Source organism: Trachurus trachurus (genome assembly GCF_905171665.1).
Source record: "Trachurus trachurus genome assembly, chromosome: 18".
Classification (NCBI taxonomy): Eukaryota; Metazoa; Chordata; class Actinopteri; order Carangiformes; family Carangidae; genus Trachurus; species Trachurus trachurus.
The window spans coordinates 21,358,478-21,384,372 of record NC_139909.1 but is presented as its reverse complement, the minus strand read 5'-3'; the positions used below and the strand labels follow the sequence as shown (position 1 = coordinate 21,384,372).

The 25,895-nt window shown below is 44.0% G+C and overlaps 1 protein-coding gene across 1 annotated transcript in view; it reads left to right on the top strand.

Annotated features, from left to right (window-relative positions):
* Positions 1-25,895, top strand: part of nrxn2b (neurexin 2b) — a gene marked incomplete at its 3' end in the record, with an annotated part of 720,187 nt that overhangs the window by 675,220 nt on the left and 19,072 nt on the right. The window contains exons 18-19 of the mRNA XM_083993168.1: positions 12,189-12,278; positions 24,294-24,610. Coding sequence (XP_083849294.1) covers positions 12,189-12,278; positions 24,294-24,610 — 407 coding nt within the window. The remainder of the gene's footprint in view (positions 1-12,188; positions 12,279-24,293; positions 24,611-25,895) is intronic.

Sequence of the window (25,895 nt, the reverse complement as noted above, 5' to 3'; positions counted from 1 at the left end):
TTCCATTAAGGACCAGGCTAGCCAGCAGCAGGCTCACAGACAGAAGGCCGTAGCGAGGTGATGGATTCGGGGAGACAGGATGTTGACAGCAAACATGGCCGTCACAGGTCGGGCGCATTCAACAGCAAAGCAACATGTCTCCTGATGTCCCACGAAGTGATGTTTGCAGTCCCCAAGGGAGCACGCGTCTGTGGGTGTTTCTGCCCGAGCCTGATTCATCGCGAGACAGCGCACACATTCTGTCTGCGTGCGTGACACAAATCTTCATCTTTGTGTACGTGCATGTCTGCATCTGATGGACAGAGAGAGTGTCAGAGGAAGCGGCTGGCCGGCTAATCCGGTGTGTCAGGTGTGCCCGGTGGGCCTCGGCAGCAACACTTATTGGCTCACGCCACCTCTCCCACATTCCAAAAGTGGCAGACAGGCTCAATAAAAAGCTCCCTGCATCACACTAAGCACCTCAACCTGGCCACAGATAACCAGGCAGATGTTAGCGGCGCTGCCATACGGACTGTAATTGTAGCATTTCACAGCCAGTTCCCTATTTACTGGTCATCTGATGGGACTGAAGTGGCAGAGCTGATGTGGCTGAATGTTTAGTCTGCAGTCGGCTTCAACCACTCTCAAAGGAGAGAATTCAATTCTGATTGGCTGAAGGGTGCGTAAATACTTTATTTGTAACTAAACAACTGTATTCTTTACTTTCACTTTCTCGAATATAAATCGACGTCAAATAAAAGGCAGCATATAAAAATATCTGAGCTGGCACATCTTGATTCATGTGCAGTCACGTGATCGCGGGGGGCGCCAGAAATTTGTGAGGTCAAAATGGGGTCATGAGCCAAAAAAGGTTGGGAACCACTGGTTTAAGTTTTTGATTACAAGCTGTCAGACTTTAGCTTTTCCATTTGCTAGTTTAACCTCTGTTAGATAAACATGATTTTATGTTTAATTATATTGCATTTTATTCAACTATTCATTTGTAAAGGGAGGAATGTGTCTTCTTTTTTCCAAACGTTACATAGTCTTAGTGTTAACATTGGTTACACTGGGAGTGAATAGATAAATAGTTTAGGACAAAAATGATATTTAAAAACATTAAGAAATGCTTGAACACTCTATTTTTCATGGTAATAATAGTCATTTTGTGTTGCACCAACTGAACTATTTTGGCACATTGTGATACCAGTCTGACTTTGCCCTGAAAGACTCCATTCATACCAAACACTAAACCACTAATCTACAACATTCATGCTTTATTTTTAATTAATAAGCTCACTTTTATGTGATATCTGCAGCTCTCAGTCGTCAGCGCTGATATCAATTCCCCTAGAATTCTCATGATAATCACACAGTGAAGACAGCATTGTAACATATTTTACCTTTGATTGCTTATCCATATGGAACAAATTCAAAATGATCTTAATAAGCTCATATTAGTGATATCTTTACTTCTGCCTGTGTTATTATTTTATGGGCCGTTCTCTCCCACCTCTCCAGCTCTCTCACTGATGGTGGTGTGCAGACACTCAGGGAGGGGGTTTAGATTTAGTGAGTGGGATCCTGTTGCAGTATTAATCCCCCTCTTATTTGGAGCAGGTCGCTCTCCCAGCAGCTGCTGCTTCCTCCAAAAAAATCTGTGTAAGAGAGAGGAAGAGCTTCAAGGAAAATGTTTCATGTGTTTATTTAATAGACATGAGGCGTGGCCTTTGTATGTATTATATATTTAGTGTGGCTTACACATATATCCATCCATGCAGTGGCTATACTGCTTATCCATGTAGGCTCATGAGGGGGTCACCAGTCAATCACAGTATACATATATATATATATATATATATATATATATATATATATATATATATATATATATATATATATATATATATATATATATATATATATATATATATATATATATATATATATATCAATCAAACTTTATTTATAGAGCACTTTTCCTACATAGACATGTAACACAAAGTGCTTTACACACATAAAAAAGAAAATAGAAACATGGAAAAAAAAAAATAATAATAATATGCATGCATGTAGTGTATATATTCCCATTTGCCCCCTCTGTTTTATCTTCACATATCACCACATATTATATTTCTGATAATGATAATTCGCTGCAGTAAATTATATAATCACTGTAATAAGGTGGCTTCAGGAAGAATCCATCCATTTCCTTGGGTTTATACTTCACTTAACACTTGGACTTTGCGTCGCAGTGCCCGAGCTTTGAGATAATCATTCCACATTTTACAGCTGTACTTATAGTGTCACCATCGCAACGTTACTGGCCGTGATTACCATATTTTGCCGTCTCATAACTGTGTCATTATGACCAATGAGAGCGCACAGTCGGCCGTACGCAGCTCCTTCCTCACTTGCCGGTATTTACAGACAGGGGAATCTACTATAAAACTGTCACATCGCTTTAGTCTCTGACAGGGCTGCAGCAGCGGAGGCAAAAAATTAGAACGAGGGAAGTGGCGCTGGAGGGGCGGCGCGGTGGTGATGCATGGATGAAGAGTTGATGGCAGGGCGAGATCGAGGGGACGGGTCGCAGAAGCACTCGACAGGATGTGGCGGGGATGCATCGCTGAAAAATGATGGACTGAAGGAGAGGGAGAGAGGAGAGGAGAGGGAGAGACAGAGAAGCAGGAGGTGAGGGGGGGGGGAAGAGATGAGATTCAATATGAATACCAGAAGCTAACTGCTGTCACTGCCACCGGATGAATGAGGTTTTGCAATTTACTGAGATATAAGCGGCTCACAAATTGGATTTCATCACAGCAGGGCAGATTACATACAGTCTGTACAGTTACCATGCAGTCCCTGCACGCACGTATTGTGTATTGTAACGTCACACACAAGTCTGGAATAATTTCACAACAAACAAACCAATTGCTCGCTGCTTGAAATGCACTCCGACATGGCAGCGTTCATTTTGAGTCAACCAACACGCCACTTAATACAGATCATAAATCAAAGAGGAAAAGAGGGAGCATACAAAGAGAGCACTGTTGTCATCCCCTGTTTTTATTCTGTGAGGCGTTTAGAGGAACCAGTGAGTGTGAGGGCTGACCATTAGATTGAGAGAAAAGGGAAGTAGAGAGACGTGAATCCACAGAGAGAGAGAGAGAGAGAGAGAGAGACACTTTGTGCCAGCAAAGACAGCTCCTGCTCTCCCGACCGAGCTGTTAAGATGTTCCTACTCCTCGGATAAATGGACTTAGAAAAGGGGTCAACAAAGCTCTTGGCTGTGCTCTTTCCTTCCTCCTACCTTCCCTTTTTTTTTTTTTTTTTTTTTTTTTTTTACATCGCCTTTATGTCTCCACTGTTTCGAGATATCCATCTTTGTCTGTGTGACCTCCACAGCCAGAGAGAGAGAGAGAGAAAACCAACCATGAATAAGAGAGGGAAGTAAAGAGACGATGTGAGGAAGAGGAGGTCAAGGCAGCCCAGAAGATCTGCCTTTGTCTTCCCGTTGGCAAAAACAATATGAAAGCACTCAGCTGAGCCAGTAGAGATGGAAAGAGCAACAGGAGGGCTGCACTTTGTGAACGACCGCGCAAAACTGGTTTTTAGATCATGTGGTTTTGCGAATTAATAAGAATTAGCTAATAATATTTGAGTTTCTATGAGAATTAAAAGCTTTATTAGTCCTACAGTAGCTAGGTATTTCACTGTGACTGTACATTTCAGGCTTTATTCCTGCTATCGCTTAAAGGGATAGTTCACCCAAAATTGAAATTTCACTCATTATCTACTCACCCTCATGTGGACTAAGGGCTGAGAGAAGTTTCAGAGTCCTCCGTGGCTTCTCTGAGTTACAGGGGGTCCCGGCATAGCAGTGCATGTCCATAAAACGGTTGCAAATGGATACCAACTGTCTTCGTAACAAAAAGACACACCAAAAAACATCCAACTACCTCCATGCTGCTCGTATGTAATGTCCGTCCTGTATTGAAGCCCCGAAATGCGAAATTGTCCCGAAAAAAATTAAATACGTCTATATTTCAAGCTTGTTTGTAGCGGAAGCTTCTCGAAGCTCCTCTTCCCGGTTCATCAAATTTGGACGAACTGGGAAGAGGACGGACCCTGGTTCGTCCAAATTTGGATAACTCTGAAACTTCTCCCAGCCCTTAGTCGACATGAGGGTGAGTAGATAACGAGTGAAATTTCAATTTTGGGAGAACTGTCCCTTTAAGAAATGATGAGTGACATGTGTCACAGTTTGGATTTTTATCTCTGCTTGATTCAATGAGCAGAGCAGACATATTCAGAAAGCGTTAATTGAAGTCAGCCAGCTTAGTTGCTTGTCACCGGTGACAGCTCCACCTCACTCTGTGGGTTCTTATTGGGCCTCTGGTGCTCTGCGACTCCCTCTGATTGGATCTCGCACAGTTGGAAGGTATCTCTAATAATTGGCCTGTGGCTGTGGGATGATGGAGAACAGAGGAACAGCGAAGAAAAGGCAATGATGAGGAGGGAGAGAGGGAGAGAGAGAGAGCTAAGCATTGCATAGCTGGAGAGGGAAAAGATTGCTTTGGGTAATTAGAGAAGTGACAACTTTGATTTCCACACCAGTGGGGCGGGGTGCTTTTGCGCGGCTCGCCTCGGCAGCCGCCATCGCGCCAATCCAAGCATGTCTGAGATGAAAGGTGACGAGGATCCTGCGGTGAGGAATCCTGTGGAAGTGAGAGGAGAGAAGGAGGGAGGAAATGAAAACCGAGCTGCTGGATTGATAACTGCTGCACAAGATGAAAGACGAGTTACAGAGATGAGCGGTTAAAACAGTGAAATATCAGTTTCAAATGCACGCCGACAGGAGCAGTGGGCGATGTATTTACATTGAACAAAGGGAAGTGGTGGGAAGGTAAAGTGCTTTCTTTTCCTGCGCGCTTTACAGGAAGAAACAACTTCTCTGCAATCTCAAGAGCAGGGAGAGGAAGATGTATGCCACAGAAACATAACATTATCATGTAAATTTCTTCCTTTTATGAGCTTCTGCTTAAAGGGACATTGTGTAACTTCTCCTTTTATCTATTCACGAAAATCAATTATTTCATTCAAAAGTATGTTTTTCATTAATCAGTGATCACCCCCGTCAACAAACTGAAGTGTTCCTTTCAGCTCTGAATTTGCCGTTCATATCATTCATATCTACATGGAGCGGGTAAGCTCGGTGCTGGCTGCCATGTGGTGTCGCCATGTTTTTACGTCCAGTGGCAGCGTGACGGTAGGAAACCACGGAAACTCAGCGGAGACACCGGAGCTGTCGGCTCAGGTCGAGGTGGCGTCTGTGAAAAGTCACCGCGGTAACGCAGTGAGGAGGAACGGAGCGTTACACTGATGCTGCATTCACCTGCAGTCGGGCAGACGGCCGTCGGTAACAAACCAGATCTCATTTTAGTCACAGAAGTCCAGAGAAAGCCGGTAAAACGTGGGTCAGGTAAACAATACGATATCGCCATGACAACATATTGTCACGTGTATTGTTTTGCCTCGTGCTGACGGAACACTTTTTTACATAGATGCTTGTTTATGCCGTTACGTGCAGCAGCTGTCATCCGTCTGCCGTCCGTCTGCCGTCTGCCCAATTTCACATGAATGCAGAATGAAAAATACGATTGAGTTGCTTGCGATATACAACCTCGATTCTAAATGGGAGTAATTCCTACACAATGTACCTTTAAGTGCACTAAAACTGTTAAAACATTTTACTCAGATTGTTTTAGTATTGTCTATTTTTCCTTGATTTTAGTGTAGAAATCCTTCCGACAACCTGCAGGGACTCATTCGGTGGCGTAGGGTTACAGTACATGGGACAGTGGTTTCCTCCTTCCATCTGCTCTCCAAAACACCCAGTGGATATGAGAACAATCCATCTAAAGTTAACTAATGAAAAACAGAATGAGGCTATCCTGATAGAGAGGTTTCTGTGAGGGGGGGGCGGAAGAGAGCAGGATGGCCGCCGGCCAATCGTCTCCAATGTAATCTCCATTCTTGTGGATGGATTTCCGATGTGGGTGTCCTGTACAAGGGCATCTGGCTGCCTGCAGAGTTACATGATATACAGGTCGCACCTTGGACCGTCTCCATCCTCACACACATACACACACACAGTGTCACACATACACACAGATATGGAAGGAGACAAAGAGCGAGACAGAGCAGTGTCTGATTCATATGCTGGATTATAAGAACTCTCCCAGGCAGACATAGAAAGAGACAGTCGACACTCCCAGCACGCCACGCAGGTCTCCCGCCCGTCCTCCTCCTCCTCCTCCTCCACCACCTCGCTTTGTGTCTCCCAGAGGTGCCAGTCAATCAGCATGTCCTTGCCCTGCCCCTATAGCACAGCAGCTGTGATACCTGCCCTGGACGGGGCCCCATCCTGGCTGTTAATCCAGCTGGTGCTCCAGGCGCCACACACACACACAAAGGCGCAAGAGAAGGAAAGACAGGTTCCTGGCTCCGTGAGCGTTTCATGGCCGGTGGTTGGAGCCTCGGGGGATCCAGAGTCACAGGCTTGTTGAACGGACAGAGGCACATGACTGTAGTGTTAATGTAGAGTGGATCAGACACTGATGTTCTCAGGTAGGCAGTCTGATGAGTTGTGTACGGGTTCAAATTAGGGTCAGAAAGGTTCTGAGCTTGTAAAGCGATGTTCAGAGTTTGTACACTCTGAATAAGCCTGTAAAAATATATCTAGAGGAGATAAACATCTGTTGAAAAGACTTGTCTTGGTGAAAAATAAGAAATTGTGAATAATATCTGCGGTGAGGTTACATAACTGACTTTTTATTCGGAAAGAAGAAGTGTTTGTGAGAATATCTGTGGAGCACCTCTGCACTGTCTTTCTACCTGAGTCCATTGGATAGGGACAGTTCCTACTGAGTTATAGACTAACCAGAAGACCTGGTGAATCCACCTCCCCTGCAGATCCTGAAAGGTGTAGGAGATTTTATTTTTATTTTTTTTAAGGAGTGTTTTTCTGCTTTGTATCTGCACGTTTTCACAAAAACACTTCCTTTGATAGTCTCTCTCTGTGCAGCCTCACCACTGTTATCATTTATTGACAGCTTCTATTCACACAGTTTTTTTCTCTTTTCTTACAAATACACATTTGTATAGGCACAGTTTCTACAGAGTTATTGTGCAGTGCAGGTCTACAGAGTTGAGTCACGTGTAAACATCACTTTCCATTTCAGAATTGATTTGACCCCAAGTTGAGCCCATACTGTAGTTTTCTGTATGATCTATTGCTAAAATACACAAGCTTTTTTTTCCCATATGCCCCGTTTTTCCTCCATATGTCAACCAACGGGTATGATCAAGGGAGGAGTTGTAGGTTCTACAAGTGAAGACCACTTCCGCGTTCAAAAAGCTGCAGTTCTCCGGCGGCCACCGGGGGCTGGGACCAGAAGTGAGCAACTCTCCATTGACCCCCATGTTAAAATAGCCGACTTTACAGCTTAAAAAAACATATTTACAGCCTGGTATATTACCAGGCTGATTTTTTTGGTCTCTACCGATAGTTTCCACCTCCATGAACACTGTGGGGGGGTGAATTCTTTTGTACCACAACCGTTTTAGTGTTGTTTAGGATTAAAATTCGTACATAAATGGGGGCGTGGTTACGTTGAGTGACAGGTTTGCAGACAGTTACCGGTCGTTAATTGGTTGCTTTGAGTTCAGTGGGCGGGTTCTCGGCTGGCTAACCCCGACATCTCCTCCAAATATGGAAAGTAGACTCCCACTAAAATCCAAGATGGCGCAGTTCAAATCCCCGTAGTAGGATCACAAAACAGACTCCCCCAAACCAATGGGTGACGTCATTCATATCCATTCTTTTTACAGTCTATGGGTATGATGAGTCATTTGGATCATTAATATGGATCCACCTTCTATAATGCAACCTAAGGACCCATCACTCTCCAGCTCCAGTCTCATAGGCTTTTCTTTATATACGTTTTGTCTCAAACCCATGATGACATCACTGTGACATCACCTGGGTTTTTTGTCTCAGACGTGACAAAGCTCCTCTAGGGCAATATAACTACACCCTACACATAATTAATAAAGGGACATGGGACCTGCAGCTTTTAAAGGAGTAATAGTCTCTCTGTGAAGTGACCATAGCCGACTGCTGTCCACAAATCATAAGAGGTTATTTAAGACACATTTATTTCTCAACAGCTTAGAGCCACTTTTTGATTTACAGTTTTATTTTCCCCTCTCTTGTATATCAGATTTCCTCGAGCGCCAGGTACGATAGCATTGTTTCACCATCTTTCATATCAAGCGAAGGGAATCGTCTCGGGAGCCGAGCGTGTGCGATAATGGTAGTGAGGGAGAAGAGAAGGGCCCAGCTGTTTAATCTGTCCCTCCTCCCATTCTCATGCAGAGCAGACTTCAGCTGGTGCGGGAGAGGAGCGAGGAGGGAAAAGTTTCACTGGTTCACTCAGAATGACTTATTTCTCCAAGGATCCGAGCACAAACAGAAGCAAATAAACAAGCAGGACACAGAGGAATTTCGATTTTCCGACACTGCGGTGTAGATTTAAAACTTTATGGCATTACTGTATGTTTTCGTGTATCTCTACGTATACTTCCGTCCAACTGAAACTCCCAATCTCATTGTCTTCTGTAGTTTCTATCACTTCCCCAGATTTCTTTCCCCTGTCTGTCTTTTTTTTTGTGTGTGTGCAGATACACCAAACCATTGTCTGTCGATTCCTCAGTCAACGTCTCATTGTTCATGAGGATGTTGTTAGTCGGCCTCCTTTGCGGTGTGAAAGAATTCACATAGCATTTGCATACTCTACGCAGACACACACTTCTTCCCTGCATTTATTACTTTCCCCACTCAGCACTCACTAAGACACAGCGTATGAGTGAAGTAATGAATGGCGATGCCTTCGTTACAATGTACTGCATTTAATCTCCTCGCTCTAAACTCCCTGTGTTACCAGGCAGGGAAGAAGGATGGAGGGATAAAATGGAGTGACAGTAAACAAAGCAAAAGGAGGGGAATTAAGGGACGAAGTGGGAAGAGAATGAGGACGAAAGAACTGACAACAAAGAACATAGAGCGAAAAGAAGGAGGAAAGCGACTGAAGGGAAATGGGCAAATAAAAGAGAAAATTGCAAGGAAGAAGAAAGGAGGGGAAGAAATAGGACATAGCAGATGGAGGATGGAGGGAGTAAAGGCTAAAAAAGAAATAATGGAAAATGGATTTTGGCAGGAGGGTAAGAGAAAGGACAGAATGAAGCATGGATGAATGATTGTTTGAGAACAAGGGAAGGACAAGCAGAGAGGAAGAGTGGTTAGAGGCAAAGAGGCAGACAAGGAGGAATGAATAAGTGAGTAAGACAAGGAAAAGGGATTAATGAAAGAGGGATAGCGGCAAGAGAGGAAGGAAGGAATCCATAGAGGAGACACAGGGGGGGGAAAGGAAAGGAAAACCATTTCAGACTCAGTGCAGTGTTGAGGGGCTGCCACTAGAGGGAGGGCCAGCGTCTCCGGTTCATGCTCATTAGCAAACATTAATTGGATGATAAAATGGATCCTTCATAGGATTAAGTCAGTGGAAGTGGCTGCCTCGGTGTGATTCACACACCAGAGTGAGAAGAGGGAGAGGATTTACACGGGGGTTTGCGGACGTGGTAGCAGATGCAGCAAGTAGGAGGAGAACAATGACAAACAGGATTGATTCATCTCACTAAGGACCAACTGCCTCCCACCACCCGCCATTCCCTCTGCCATTATGTTTGATCGCCTTTTCTCAGCACCACCACCCGTTTTTTCTCCCTCTCTCCATCACTCCTTCTCCTCCCTTCATGCTACCTGCCTCTCCTCCTCTAATTCAGTGATTGCTGCAGACTGCCCGTGCCCGTGTCTCTGAAACAGTGTACTATGTGCACTGCACTGTAATTTGCTGCCCTGCACTCACCGGGCAAGCATCTAGCTAATCTTAAGTGCAGTCAGAACACATACATGTAATTAGTCACATTTAGATGAAATTCACTTTTAGTCGTCCTCATTTAGACTAGGCTGTTAGCAGTCGTAACATCTGCCATCACATGGTAAAAGCACTACGAAAATGTGACTCTGCTCCTGAAGTCACGGGAAAATAAAATAATTACAATAATAATATGAGTGGCTTCACTTTTTTGTATTTTTCAGGCTCCCTATGGAGCTAATTGAGGTGTTATTGTAGGTAATAAAAAGCTGCATTACTGGCAATTATATATTATCCAAAAGATTAAAGCCTGCAATAACAAATGAACTGCTGCTCTGTGGGTCACCCAGGTAACAGAGAGCTGCAGATGGACCAATGAATGACATTGCAACCATGTACTCATACATGTTGCATCCCCATCCATCTGCCTTCCATCATTCTTCTTCCTTTAGCTCTGCTTTTCTTTCCTCCATTCACTTCTTATCTCCTCCATTGCTCTGTTCCCCTCCCAACTAACAACTGTGCATGTTCATATACAGTACTGTATGCACATGCACATGCACACACACATACACACACACCTCCTCAGCCTGTGTGAGCCATTATTGCGCGGGCAGGCGTGGGTAGAGAGACCCCTGGGGAGGGGAAGTAGGTACTGCAGAAAGGAGAGGTGGTCTATTTTAGACCACTGCAGCGAGCGGCACAAAGCAGTGGGAGGGGGGGGGAATCAAAGTGTATTAGTTAGGATGCAGGATTTCACTTCAGAGCTCAACTGTTTCCTCTCACAGCCTCTAACGTGTCTCCCTGCAGAACATTTCTGCAGCAATTGTCAAGACCATCAAGATTCCAGACAGAGATTTTTAGATGATGTTGATTTTCAAGTGTAATCCTGGTTATCTGCCATTCATCACCATATTAGATCACAGCTTTAGCAAAGCTTCAAAACAGTGAGAACTCATAAGTAGTTAGTTTTTTTGTTTGTTTTTTTTAAATGCTTTGGTGATTGGCACAGACAGGGTAATTAAAAACACTTGATGCCATATGATGACATCGGTTACTTGATGTGACTAAACCCTTTATGTTGAATTTTAGCACAAACAACACATCTTGATGTTGAATTATAAATTATAAAAGAATTATTTCCCATTCTTTTGGAACCCCCTGAACCTCTTCACCCCTCAAGGATTGCTTACTTATAATTAGCTTATAATACTTAAAAACAACAACTTAATTAATCCTCTGACATTGCCACTACATTAGACCTCATCAAACCCCTCAGCCTGGCCACCATCGGCCCTCAGCCCCCCCTCCCTTATTCCAGTTCCATCTCTATTGAAAGTGCTGGAGATGTGCGCAGCGTGACCCTGAGGTTGAGGAAAGTGAAGCGAGGGATAATAAGTTTGCACAGCGGCGATGGAACATCTTTGACACACTGATGAAGTGATGCTAATTGCCATGTGCCACTGAGAAGTGCTCAATTAATGCAGGAGAGGGAGGAAAAGTCAAAGGGAGGAAAAAAAAAAGAAGAAAAATAGTTTCACTGAATATTTTTCCCTTCAGGTGAATCAGAGAAGTCAGATTCAAAGGGATTTGATGCTGAGTGCCATCCTGTTGTCAGATTGGGGGGGATGGTGATTTGCTGATCACTGACTCTTTGTGCGTAATGGGAACTTGAATATGTCCTCCCTGGAACAACCATGACAATGTGTTTTTGTATTGTGTGATTATCTCCTGCTCCTGTGAAGTAACAATGTTTTATTGCTGATTCCTGATTGATTCATTTACACTGTGATAATCCTGTTGTTCAATGATTGCTGGTTCTGTGTGTGATGCTAGCCTAATTTGGTTGATTACTGCTAATGGATTTCTAAAGTGTATTGACTTTGCAGATATCTATCTGAGTTCTTCAAATGTAATCATACTCTATATCTAAATAATTCATAAATCTGTTTAACTTGATAGTGCATTTAAAAAATCATTTAAACTCAAGGTAACTAGAATACTGTTAACTTGTCTAACCAAACAAACCAGCCCAAAAACATCAAGTTCTTCCTGTCCTAACTAAAGCTGATTTAAAGTACATAACTTGCTAAACATTTGCCATGTTGCCCTTCTAACCTCTAACCTTTCAACTTCCAGATTTTTTTTTTTTACTTTATTTTATTTTTGTAACGTTTTTTTAATTTGTCTTCTCCAAATTTCTTAAAGGGAACTTTGATAATGAGCGCCTGGCTATTGCTAGACAAAGAATCCCATACCGACTCGGTCGGGTAGTTGACGAGTGGCTACTCGACAAAGGTAATAAAATCCATTTAACTCCACTAATGATCTAACCGCCTAACCTACCGTTAACCTCCACTCTGGAGGAGGTGCAGTGCCATGCAACAAGGGTGAATGTGATTTGGCTCTAACAAAAAAAAAAAGAAAAGTCCCCTGTAACTCACTGTAAATCTGCCTTGTAATGACTGGCTGATGCAGTATCAGTGATTAATTTCAATTATACTGAATTAGTATCTGAACCAACCTGGAAATATTATATATTCACTGTGCTCTGATTGGCTTTCAAAACAAATGACAGCATAGTGTAGAATAAGAACCATAGATACCCAGGGGACCATAACCAAAGCACCTTAAACTGGGGCTGCATCTCTTCAGAGAATTAACCCCCAAATAACCCAACATAACCCCCTAATAACCTGACCACATGTAAATAGCCTATTGATTCCATTTGCTTCTTTCCTGTGTCTTTTGTTGGCTGAATGTGAACATGTATTGACTATATTTAGTCATTCCTGAAAGCAAAGAAGAAAAAAAAGAAAAGAAACGTGACTTTATTAAGAAAAAAAGAACCCCCTATGAAAGTCACTAAAAGTTAAAGGGACTGTAGTGTTGTTAAGTAACCAGTCTGCATTCATTGCAGCATGTGGGCACAATTTTCCGCCCCACCATCATGCATAACTAGTGCCAGAAAGGTCGAATGTGGTCCCGTCAAAGTGATGACTCTTTAACCCTTTGAGTGACGAATGTCCCAACCTCTTTGTCTTTGTCATGTGCCGTGTGTTTGTGCTGCTGAAGGTGGTTGATTCTTTAAAAAAAAAATGAGAGAGAGAGAGAGAGAAAGGGAAAATTATGAATTAATGATCAAGAAGGATGATACATTTTTTCAGGATAAAAGCAACATAAAGTTGTAAATACAGCCCAATAGATAGTTTAAAGTAGGTTATGGGAATTTACAGAAAGGACAGAATTTGTAAGTTTCAAGCATTAGCCTGTTAGCTTTACAGCCTCCTTTGAATCTGTATCGTGAACAAATTCAAAGGATCCAGAAGATAAACCTAAAGTATTCATGTGACAGACAAACCAGATGAATTAAGCTCATATTTATTTAAAGGAAACAAAACAATCCTTTGCATTCATCTGCAGCTGCTAAGAAGTGACTTCCCTGTTTTCCTCCGGTGCGTTGAGGAGCGCTCTTCTGCTCAGGGTAGTCAGGACACAAATCAGAATTAAAAAGGCTAGAGAGATGAAAGTTGAATGAAAAAGCAGATCAATAAAAAATGACTTACCCACTTACGAAATAATTTGTGCATGCCATGAAACTCAAAAGAGAATGAGCTTGAAACTGAATATATTATTCTCTTTCTTCTATAGTTAGAAATGAGTGTGCATCCAATCGCTTAGATGAGAGCGGTGGGAGAGAGTAGGAAGATGAAATAAACAAATAACCTCCATCAGAACTCAAGTGAGGGCTTTGATCAGGGCACGTTTCCAGAGGAACCTGCAGGGTCGTGTGTTTGTTCATTTGATTGGATTCCTTTAAAATGAAATAAAGTCACACACACGTCATGGACTTGTAGAGGCAAAGTGGTTTTCCTGAGACGACATAAAGGACACTGTAGTCTAGATAATGAGGGGGATTAGCGGACATCGCTGAGCTCAAAGGGTTAAAGCTGTGTGTTGCTTTGATAAGGAAGCGGCTAGAGCTTAAAGCTGAGAACCTTCTAAGCAGAATCTAACCACCTAACAGCAAACCAAACTCCACCCCCACTAACTGCTGAGGGCTGCTCTCATCGACCCCCCCACCCCCGCCGTCCACACCGCTGGACCGAAACTGAAACGATTGGCTACATCTTCCAGCTCTGCCCTTCGCTGGTGACAAATTCAGAGCGCCCTCAGTTATAACCTTGTTATAAATGATGTTTTAACGTCTGAACACAATTGGACCTGGATGACAGTATTTGGAAGAACTTGGACAGGTTGCGACGGCCGCTCGGGGCAAAAACCAACTAAAAAAAAAGCTAAATAAATTCTAACTTCTACTAAAAGGGAACGAAACACCCACCCCTTGTTTCCACCTCCTTGTAATGCAAAAACTCAGAGGGTTAAAACAGCAAATAACTGAAAACCAAATTCAAAAATCATCACCCCTGCTCTGGATCATTTAAACAAGGTCCCTTTAACATTTATTGTTTTCACCACTCAGGAAATGGAAAATGTCTTGAATGTGTTGTTGTTATGTAACGTGATGTTTGCTGCTCTGGGTGAATGGTGTGTGTGAACATCTGAAGGAGTTACAGTCTGTTGTGTGGTAAACAGTCTGGATCATTCCTCATGTGGTAGATGTGTTCTAATGGTCCTTGTGGTTTCTAACAATGGCTGTCTATAAAGATGGACGTGACAGCTCCTGAAAAGTGAAGCCAAAACATCTGGATCGCCCCCTACTGGCTGCAGCAAAGCTCATAAACCACACCCCTTCAGTTTTAGTCGTTGGAAAATGGGCCAAACAAATAAATGGTGCTGCCATTATTCTCACTCACTATCAAATATAAAATTCAAACCAAACATGTGTCAGCCTGATAAAAAAGAACCTAAACTCACAAAACGACAATTTGGCTTCAATTTTGTACAATGATGGGAAGTGGAGACGTCTTGGTCGATCTTAATATACAGTCATTGATTTCTAATCTTTGGTGATTTTATTGCTTCAATGCCTCAAAGGGTCTTAATGAGTTCTTGACCAAAGAGCACAAAACAATCAGCCCCGTGGGTCTCCTATTCCAAGTCCTTAACAACGTCCATTCTATAAAAAAAATAGAACGGAGAACTTCTACATCTGTCAGATCTCATTCATTAATCTCAAGAGTGATTCACCACTATGCTCATTTGTGGGAAGAGGTAAAATAATAACACTAATTGCTCACAATCACTCTCACAAATGAGGATTTTAATGATAGCCGGATGTAAATGGCGGTGTCCTAGAGGAGATCTGAGCCGTGGCACTGCACTCTGTCACTGCGTCTCACTCTGAAGCTGAAGCTTATCCCCATCTCCCCTATACTTGCGTGTGAGGCAGATCTGAGTGAGCATCTCTGGCCGTCTCCGTGCCTGCTGACTAAATCCAAAATGGCAGCCATTACAGGGACCCAATGGAAGGGAAAAATTAGAGTCCCAAAAGTTTTCAACTGCTCTATCCGAGCCAAAAAACTAACTCCGATGGGTCTCCTTTCCTTTTCCACGCATCTTTCTCCCTCCTCGTGATGGATGTGTCATCCCGTGTTTTCGCTGGAAACTTGGCAACCATTTGCCTACATCAGTCATCTTCTTCTGAAACAATAATAATGTGTTCCAACTTCCGACTTATCAGCGAGCTCCACTGGAAAATAAAGATTACAAAAGCCCAGCAGGAGTCGTTTTCCCTTTAGTTCTTGCTGTTAGCAGATGAGCAAGGAGCCAGATAAAGCTCCCTGAAGAATTGGAGCTTCACAGCGTCTTCTAGTGAGGAGTGTGTCCCTCTGGAGCCCCACCCCTCTCCACTAGAAAGGAGCAATATTAGGACACCGGCTCTCTGTGGCCTGAAATGCAAGTTGAAGAACCAGGTGATATGTTGCCTGGTGTAAGCTCCCCAGTTCCCTAATCGAAAGCAATCAAGTTCTCCCACTTGTTGTGGAACCAGAGCCCAAATCAGCACCTCGAGGCCAGGCAGTGGTCCAGACCTGCTCCTCATGATTGCAGCTTTATTTCAGAGAGCCTCTCACATCAGACCACACTCTACAGAGAATAAATCTGTCTGAGTCTGTCTTCCAGTGTCCCCATGATGAGCTTTGTATCCTGCTGAGACACTATCTTGTTTTCTCATTTGATCTCTCTGCGCTATTGCGGCCATATTTGAGGAAAGCAGGGAGAAACTTTATGAATGTTAAAAGGATAGTTCACCCAAAATTGAAATTTCTCCGTGGCTTCTCTGAGTTACAGGGGGTCTCGGCGTAGCAGTGCAGATAGTCCATATAACGGTTGCAAATGGATACCAACTGTCTTCGTAACAAAAGACACACCAAAAAACATCCAAATACCTCCATGCTGCTCGTATGTAATGTCTGTCTTGTATTGAAGCCCCGAAATGCGAAATTGTCCCGAAAAAATTAAATATGTCTATTTTTCAAGCTTGTTTGTAGCGGAAGCTCCTCTTCCCGGTTCGTCAAATTTGGACGAACCAGGGTCTGTCCTCTTCCCAATTCGTCCAAATTTGACGAACCGGGAAGAGGAGCTTCGAGAAGCTCCCACTACAAAACAAGCTTGAAATATAGACTTATTTAATTTTTTTCGGGCCAATTTCGCATTTCGGGGCTTCAATACAAGACAGACAGTACATACGAGCAGCATGGAGGCATTTGGATGTTTTTTGGTGTGTCTTTTTGTTACGAAGACAGTTGGTATCCATTTGCAACCGTTATATTGACCCTTAGTCGACATGAGGGTGAGTAGATAATGAGTGAAATTTCAATTTTGGGTGAACTATCCCTTTAACATGCCTGCTCATGAGTAGGAAAGTGGCAGCGCAGAAGCAGCACTGCGTCTGAAAAAAGAAGCTATACACTTGGCTGTTATTTCATGGTCCCCTACCATGAAATGGCCTAAAAAAAAAAATACAGTCACAGCTGGAGTGCATAAAAAAAAGCGAAGATTGTCGTCACATCTCCTTCTGTGTCTCTCCTGCGACAGCATCGCTTGTTTAAGATCTAGATAGATCAAATCCCATCTACCGTCTCCAGCCCTGCACATTCTGGGCTTCCTCAGCTGCCTTCAAGGACCTCCGGACGCCACGCAAACCTTTCAGTCTTTAACTTCATGCTGAATTTGGTCTCTCATCTCCATTGTCAGACACAATTAATTCATAGTTCTACCCAAACCGGCCCGACTTCTTAGGAATAAGAAAGCAAAACGCTCTTAATTACCAAAGAGAGCCTTGTGCCGAGGAGATAACTTGGGAACACTTCATAATCGACTTTGTCAGCATCCCACCCCCACCCCCATTGTGCTGCAGTCTTCCACCACTCTCTCCCTCCTCAGTCCTGTTTTCTTCAGAGGAGAAATGGAAATAGGGGGGAGTTCTTGTTTGTTGAGGAGAGAATGAAGGATTTGTGAACACAAACCCATAAAGACTCTGCGTGCAGACAGTCCAGCTTTCTGTTCCGCTCACCACAAAGCAGTTTATTGACATAGGTGAATTCTGGGGGCCATCCCTCACACGCTGCAACTCAGCTAAAGAGAAAACATTTCAGATAGACGCTTCCTGCCAGCGCACGGCATCCCTCCTCTGTGAGAGATAACAGGAGTTAGAGGGGGGCGGGGGGGGGTAAGAGAGGCATAATGGTGACGGCACATGGAGGAAGATACCGCTGTCTGAAGCCCGAGTTCCTTCTCACACAGGTACACTGAGATCCTTTCACCCTCCTCCAACAACCACCTCCTCCAGGTTAGCTGCAAGGAGCGGGGAGGAGGGGGCATGGCCCAGCGAGACCGCCGTATCACGCCGCCGTCCCCCCTCTCGTTCCTCTCCGCCCACATCCCGGGGGTTGTAGCAGACATACGACCATTATTTCACAGCCTCCAACAAGCAATCTGTGCATTAGCAAGCTGAGCGTGGTCCAGGCCAGCGCAGCCCCCCCCCCCCCCTCCACAGCTCGGCTTGGCTTAGCTCAGCCAGTAATTACCGACCACAGCACATCTGAGACGAGCCATTTCTCTGTCCGCTTAGAAAAAAGTGGAGGAGGATGAGGAGGATGATGGTGCAGCGATGCAAAGCCACAACCGGGGGAACTTGCTTTTACTCCTGTTCGCGGCGCGGCGGCTCTCAGGGCAGTTCACTTCTGGTTGAAGAAATAATCTGAAGAGGATCCTGCTCTATATTTGAAACTGACATCAGACAAGAGTGATGCAACCTATACCCAACTGATAAAGGCTTTCTGGTTGGGTCTGGCATTAGAAAAATCCTCAGAAACACAAGAAGTGATGCCTTGAATTCACAGGTGGTTGTGGTGGTAGTTTGAGCAGTTACAGTCACCTTGACCCGACAAAGAAAGACAAACCTACATTAACACTCTGTATGTCTGGAAAGCACACAGTCCAAATCTGATTTTATCCCGATTTGGGCTGTACAATTGGTCATTCAGCTCCTGCTCTCTCTGCTCAGTGTGTCTTATGTTTAGTTACTCCTACCTCCTTTAGCAATAATGAGCATATTGGATTGTAATTGAGGCGAGGCGCTGTGTATTGGAAGTGCTCTTTCACTTCCCCGCAGCTTCAAAGTGCTCATAACAAGCTATGCCACCCTAAGGCCTTTGACATTCATACATAGGCCCAGTCATTACGCAGCCTGTTTGAGGAAAAGTCTGTAAATCCAACAATATTGGATTGTCAAGTTGGCAATGGTGCAGCTCTAAACACCCACCTAAAAGAACCTGTTGATGGCTAAAACTCCAACTCAGTGATGAAGGGCAATCAGCTGACTAATGATGGAAAAGTCAGTCAAGGATATAGTACCGGCCACACTGCTGGAGTCCAGCCAAAAACACATCTGTGCAATTTCAGACCAAACCAAATCAACACCTTTGGGTTATCACAAGTTTGGTGTTCTTTTCTTAGTTTTCATCAGACTCACCAAAGTAATTGCTATGATCTGGGAGCCTGGCAACATCACTACCCAATCAGTCACATACTCAGACAGGTTGAGAACAATCCACAAGTCTAGCCATTCTATAAAACCTATTTACAGGTTAAAAAAAAAAGTGAGTGATCCTGAATCAGAGGTAGTCATTTCATGTTACAGTGAAGACTCACTCAAAGAGATTAAAGACTGGCTGAATTGCAACAGTGCTTTAAAAAACTGTTGACTGGGAACACCTTTATTTTTACCTCCAAATACTACATTACATGTCTGGTATCCCTTATAATGTATTAGTCTTTTCAGTAACTTTGTTGAACACAATCTAGATCCTGTACTTTATTCACACTGGTATTTCAACAGCACATCAACCTGCAGATATACTGTAATTGTAGCACATGCAGCCGTTTGCTATGTATGAGCATCTTTTCTGGTCAGAGAACAGGGATGCAGTGAGACACAGCAGGGAGCTGATGAGGGCAGGTTCATATTCTAACACCCTGTCATTACCACAAGATTAACCATCTGAAAGATATTTGTCATCACCTCACTTCTCTGCCTTCCATTTTTTTTTGTATTCTTGTGCGTTAATGTATGTTTGTCTCTTCCATCTTCCTCCTGTTCTTTTTATCAAGACTGTTATCCACTCTGTGTGTGTGTCATTCCTTCCACACACTCTCTGTCTCTACATCCGCCTGCCTTCCCACTCCTTCTATCATGATTTCTCCTTTCTGTCATCTCTCATCTCTTAGTCCCTGCTCAACATCTGCTTTCTTTTGTGTCTCACAAGTTTTAAATACAGAACTCAGGAGTTGTGTATCTTTTTAAAAGTGATCTACCTCAAACTTTATCGCCATACTGTAGTTGTAAGCTGTACAATACGATATCCCCCTTCTTATCGCTATTATAAATGTGCATTATAAATGTAAAACCAGCTGCCACATGGTCCCTGTGACATGCAGGCCACATCTACTGTATTACCACAATGATTGATTTGATGAGGAAAGGGAAGTCAGAGCACTTCTTACTCCTCTCTGACAACCTGCCAGGCTATCAACCACGTAGCCTACTGGATCCAACCAAAGATGATGCCTTCTTTTACCCTGTATTTAAGCAGCAAAGAGGGTACGGCTCCTAACCAGAATACTAAGATCTTTTCAGTCTGTAGGACAGCAGCAAAGCTTTACCACGCTGCAGCAACTCTGAAGCACAAGAAAACCTTTGAAATGGGCAGAAAAAGACACTCAATCCTTACCAATCTCTACTTAGCCTTTGGATTAATATGACTATAAGTAATGTACGTTTGAGTGCTAAGTCCTCCTCGGGCTGGTCCTTCAGTTTCCAGCATGTTTCTATGCATTATCCCTTCATTACCCAGAGCTATTTTTACTCCGCTTTGTTGTGACAATTTACGTAAGGGGCAGTGTGTGCCTCGTTGTGCTTCCAGTTTCTCCCTATGGATTTAATGAGAACATGATATATGTATTTAAATGTAACAGGGACTGACAGAGTTAGGAGGGCAGTACAGAACCCAAAACAGAAATGAACCAAACTTTTACAGATTCCTCCCTGAGGAAGGAGGATAGATAGATAGATAGATAGATAGATAGATAGATAGATAGATAGATAGATAGATAGATAGATAGATAGATAGATAGATAGATAGATAGATAGATAGATAGATAGATAGATAGAGTCTTATAGGGGTGAAAACCATTAAATCTGAGCCAACCTTGGGGAAAAAACAGATTTTTATTGTTCCTGTATGGCTCTAATTGGTAGGCAGACAGACAAACAGACAAATGGATGGATAAATAGATAGAGGGACAGATCAAACTTGAGTCAGTTGACTTTGTGCAGCAGCTCATTGCAGAGTCCTGACCATTCCAGTTGCTGCACTGCAGTTAATTAAGGCTTTGTGTAGGGTTGTGAATTTCTGTTATAATGAGTGCCTGGCCATGTGCCCCCCCCCCCCCCCCCCCCACACACACACACACACCCCAACCCCTCATCCCTCTATCAGGCCCCTCCCACACACACACACACACACACACACATACAAGCCTCTTCCCATTAAATGTCCATCACCTTAAGAGCCCTGGGGAGTGAGGCGCGGCAGCAGCCACCCAATCACACCAAATTGGTCCAATAAACCCTCATCAATGTGCAAACCTGGTGTGCAGAGGCTGTCACACACATGCACACACACACACACACACACACGGGGGAATGCATGTGTGTAAATAAATGTAGGGGAAATACACACTCCTTAAAAAGGCCAGCCATCACACATATAAAGGTCATTTCACTGACATATTTCATATTATACATGCACCCACCCAACCACCCACACAGCAGCCTCATCCAAGCTCTGTCATATTAAGTGTGATTGTTTGCCATGCAGAGGCTTCGTTGTTCTCCCCTTCTCTGCCCCCCCCATTCACTCGCGCCACCAATATTGGCTCTAAAACCTCATGTCACTTTTGATTTGACCTGGCAATCCCTGAAACAATAACTTCATCAAGGCCTGTTAGAGTCTCACCCCGGCCAGACAGCTACCAAAACAAACACTGATTTCTCCATCATCAAGTCTAGAGGGCACCTTTCTTCTTTGTTGGACTGTCTCTGTCGGATGGATGGCTCGTCTTCCTGCACTTTACACACACACACACACACACACACACACACACACACACACACACACACACACACACACAAAACACTTAACTAAACTGTCTTGTCTGAACAGATCTTCCTCTGACTTGGACTTACTGCTCACACACATGGGGGAGTTGGTGCTTGTAAAGGAATTTTAGTGGTTTTCTAAATCAAAGGGACCGATAGCATTGAGAACTATAATACTGCCCTACAAAGGCAAAGTGCAGTATCTGTAAAAATGCCAAACTGAGAAAAACAGCTTTTTGTGTTTTTCATTGTCAGGTTTAAGCATCAAATTATGAATAACTACCAAGTCTATAATTGATTAGATAAAGGTGGACTGAATTAAATGTATTTTGTAGTTTGTCTTTCTGACCAATTTTGACCGTTTTATGGCAGATACTGCACTTTTGCCTTGGTTTTGGTGCAGATACTGCACTTTGGCTTGGTATTAGCTACAGATACGGCATTATGCCTTGGTTTAACTCCAATGGAATCATAGAGTATATTCTAGAATGTAGGGAGTACAGTTACTCTTTGCAGATACTGCACTTTGCCTTGGTTTCACAGTGCTTTTTAGGATGGACAGCAAAATAAAAAGCCCAATAACTCTGGAAATTTTAGCAGTACCATTAAAAAATTCTACCAGATTGAACAAAATATGCCACACTTTTGATTGGTCAAAAAAATGTTTAAAAAATGCAGATACTGCACTTTGTAGGGCATAGACGAACGTAGGATTGGCCGCTTGAAATGGGAGACCCTGTGGGCCGATGTGTCGGTGTGTATGTACTATGTGTCCTCTTGTTAATAGACACAGGTGGACCTTAAGGTGGGATGATGCTGTTTTTGATATTGTCTTGTGTTTTGTGTGTACGGTGATTCTCCTGCTGATGTCCCTGCAGTATCACTCCCATACCAAAACATGCTAAGTGTTGAGATAATAGAGTGAGACTCAGCTATTATGTCAACAGTGCATATGCCAGACATTAAGTCTCATCATTATAAAGTCAGGGGGATGGGAGCCGGGTCCCTTGTGGGTCCCTGACGTGCCTAATGATCTGATAATGGGATAACATGTGTAATGACCCATCTCAGTGGAATAGATTTATCTCTCCAAGTCTTCTCCACAAAATCTACTGTAAAACGTGTGGTTCCACGCTCCACGCACCAACACACACATAGTCATGAGCGTTAATAGGCATCTGATGGAGCCGCCCCACCTGGGTGTTACCTATACATCAGAACCAGGAGGGGGGAGGGGGGTCCCTATAGATGGAGAGTGAGTCGTAATTAAGGTGATGGAGCATCCTCTCAGCTTGCTTTATTGAAAACAAATGGGGCTCGTGCCTGTCCCTCCGGTGGCTCCTTGCTGTCCTCGCTAGTTCGCAGTCCCACAGAGAAAACAATAACAACATTCAAAAGACTTTCAGAGGATTCATTTGTCATCATTACACGCAATTAAATTCGCCAAAGCAAGTTTCAGCAAATTACATGAGCACGGAGGAACATCTCCCACAGCCCTGTATGGAGTAATAAATCCGAGTACATGCACACACACAGACACACACACACACACACACACACACTCTCCCACCAGGGCAGAGGGGCTCTCATTTCAGAGGTCCAGAGCCTGCTGCCACTAGAGAGTCTGTATTTCACTCTCAAATGCTCACATTAGAGTAGTATTCCTTTCACAAACAAACCAACTACCTCTTTCCTTACAGCCATTGATTAATCCATAAAAAAAGCTCTTTGCCTTCTCCCATCCTTGTCCTCTAAGTAATTACCTCATCAGCTCTGTTTTTAACCCACATCCTTCCAACGGTATCCAGCAATGACACCAACCTCCCTCTTGCTCCCTCTACTCACATATCCACATGACTCATAATAGGGGTCAAAGTGTGCGTCAGTCCCAGAGGCATGGTGAGATGTTCCCGAGGAGAGCCAGGATGCATATATGAGTTAAAAAACAAAAAGAAAAAGTATAAATAAAACCCCTGGTGACCTCAGCTGAAGAAAATCCATGGAGAAAAACTACACCTGTCAGACCCATCCACCCACCACCACCCCCCTACCCCTTCACCTCAAGTCCTGGTAACACATTAGTATTGGACCCTGGATGAATGGGTGACCCTCTCCTCCCTTCATCCACCCATCTATCCATCCAGATGAATGGTAATGACTGCCCCTCCTGAATTAAACATTTCCTCCCAACGAGGATCTTATTTTCCTCTTTTGGATGGTAAAAAAAAAAAAAAATTCTCTCTGGCTGGCAGAGGTACTTTATCATTGTGCAGCACAGGTGCATTGGAGGTCAATGACACAGACCCAGCACCGTTCTAATGCATTCCATCTCAGAGCAAATGAGATGCATTTTGCTGTGAACCCTCAGTCTCAGGGTCAAGCCGCAACTGCCCCCTGCAATCTATTTGACTGTCAGATTCAGACTGCCTCTCTGGGAGAGTGGCACGTGCCCAGCTCCATAATGGCTACAGCTGCAGCAAACCAGGATCCAATCTCCCTAAAGTGTTACTCAGGAAATCCCATGCGATCCAAACAGTCCTTCTATGTCCCCCATTTCACATTGTGTTTGTGTGTTATTTTGTTGTTTTTTTTTTGTATGTGGAAGCTCACCAGAAACCATGACTGATTTATAATCTTCTCCCTCTTTTCTCTCTGTCCTCCATCCTCTCTTCTCTCACGCACTATAGGTCGCCAGCTGACCATCTTCAACAGCCAGGCATTCATCAAAATCGGTGGCGGTGGGGAGACGGGGCGCCACTTCCAGGGCCAGATCTCAGGTCTGTACTACAACGGCCTGCAGGTGCTCAAACTGGCGGCCGAGGGCGACCCCAACGTCCAGACCCAGGGTAACCTGCGGCTGGTGGGCGACGTGCCCTCGGTGCTCACCACCGACACCACCTCCACCACGCCACTGGCCGACATGTCCACCACCATCATGGAGACCACCACCACCATGGCAACGACCACCACCCGCAAACAGCGCTCGCCCACCATGAGGGACAGTGTGACACAGGTGAGAGTGCCATCCGGGGGGGTTTGTTAAGAAGGCCGCCGCTTGAGTTCGCCGAGGTGTTTTTTGGTGCAGCGTGCTGCGATGAAACGTTGCCAGTTACTTTTAATTGGCTCTTTAAAGTTGATCCAACATTTTCAAAGTGCTGAGAACAATATTTGAAAGATTAAACAGCATGGCCAAGTAACCAGATGACCCTCGTTGGAGGAGGAGACGTACATTTCAAAAGAAATCATACGTCAGCTAGAAGGTCGAACGGTCACATCCTCGACGCAGTGTTGTGTGTTCGCCTCCCCCTCAGATGTTCAAACAGCTCTCAGCCTGAGAGAGCCACAGAGCGGCATTGTGTGGTTTAGTCCTATTAGACCAATCAACACGGCAATTTTGATTTGTTCCAAGAAGACGTGTCAGACTAAACCCCCCCCCCCGACGTGGTAGGATGCTGGAAATTATAGCACATCCAGACAGATCAACAAAAGGCTGGAGGAAGGAGGGAACATGATGAAGAGGAAATCCCACCGCAGCAGCAACAACACCACAATTCAGGATGCCACAATCTGCGATTTACGATTCTCGACACATGTGAAAGGCTGTGATTTGCGGTCTGTTGATTGTTCACATACCCATGTAAGCGTGTAGCCTCCGCCATCGTGGTCAGCAACAATTAGCCAAACCGTAGGGAAGCGCTATTATAGAAGATGGAGGAGGCGGGGCAGCATGGCCCACCATTCAGATGAAGACAAACACAGGCTGCATGTGTTCCAGGGAGGACGTCACTGCTACATCCAGGATCAGGCACTGCAAGCTGTGTGTGGTTCAAAACACACCTGTTGCATAGGAGTGTGTTTTCAAGTCATCTGCCCCATTCTATTGAACATCTCAGCTCAACATGTTGAGGGAGCTTCTTCAGATCTGCTACAAAGGTTGCACTAACTAAATTCCGGAGGTCAAATGTCCAGATCACATCTTTTGGAAATATGAATATTATATGTTGAATTTCTTCAAATTTGACCCCAGCATTCTTGGACTCGAGGATGATCTCATTAGATTTTGGTGAGCTGAGGTTAAAGGTTAAGGTCCATCAGATCTCACAAAATATTTTTTGGTGTCTTACAAGTGAGGGAATTTCTTCAGATGATGATCTGACGTAAACATTCACTTGGACTCGAGAGAGTCTGGTGGGCAGAGGTCAAAGATTAAAGGGATATTCTGGCGTAAGTTTAACCCATGGTCTAACACACCGTGAGACCCTGAGTCTGAACCCCCCCCCCCCGAGGGA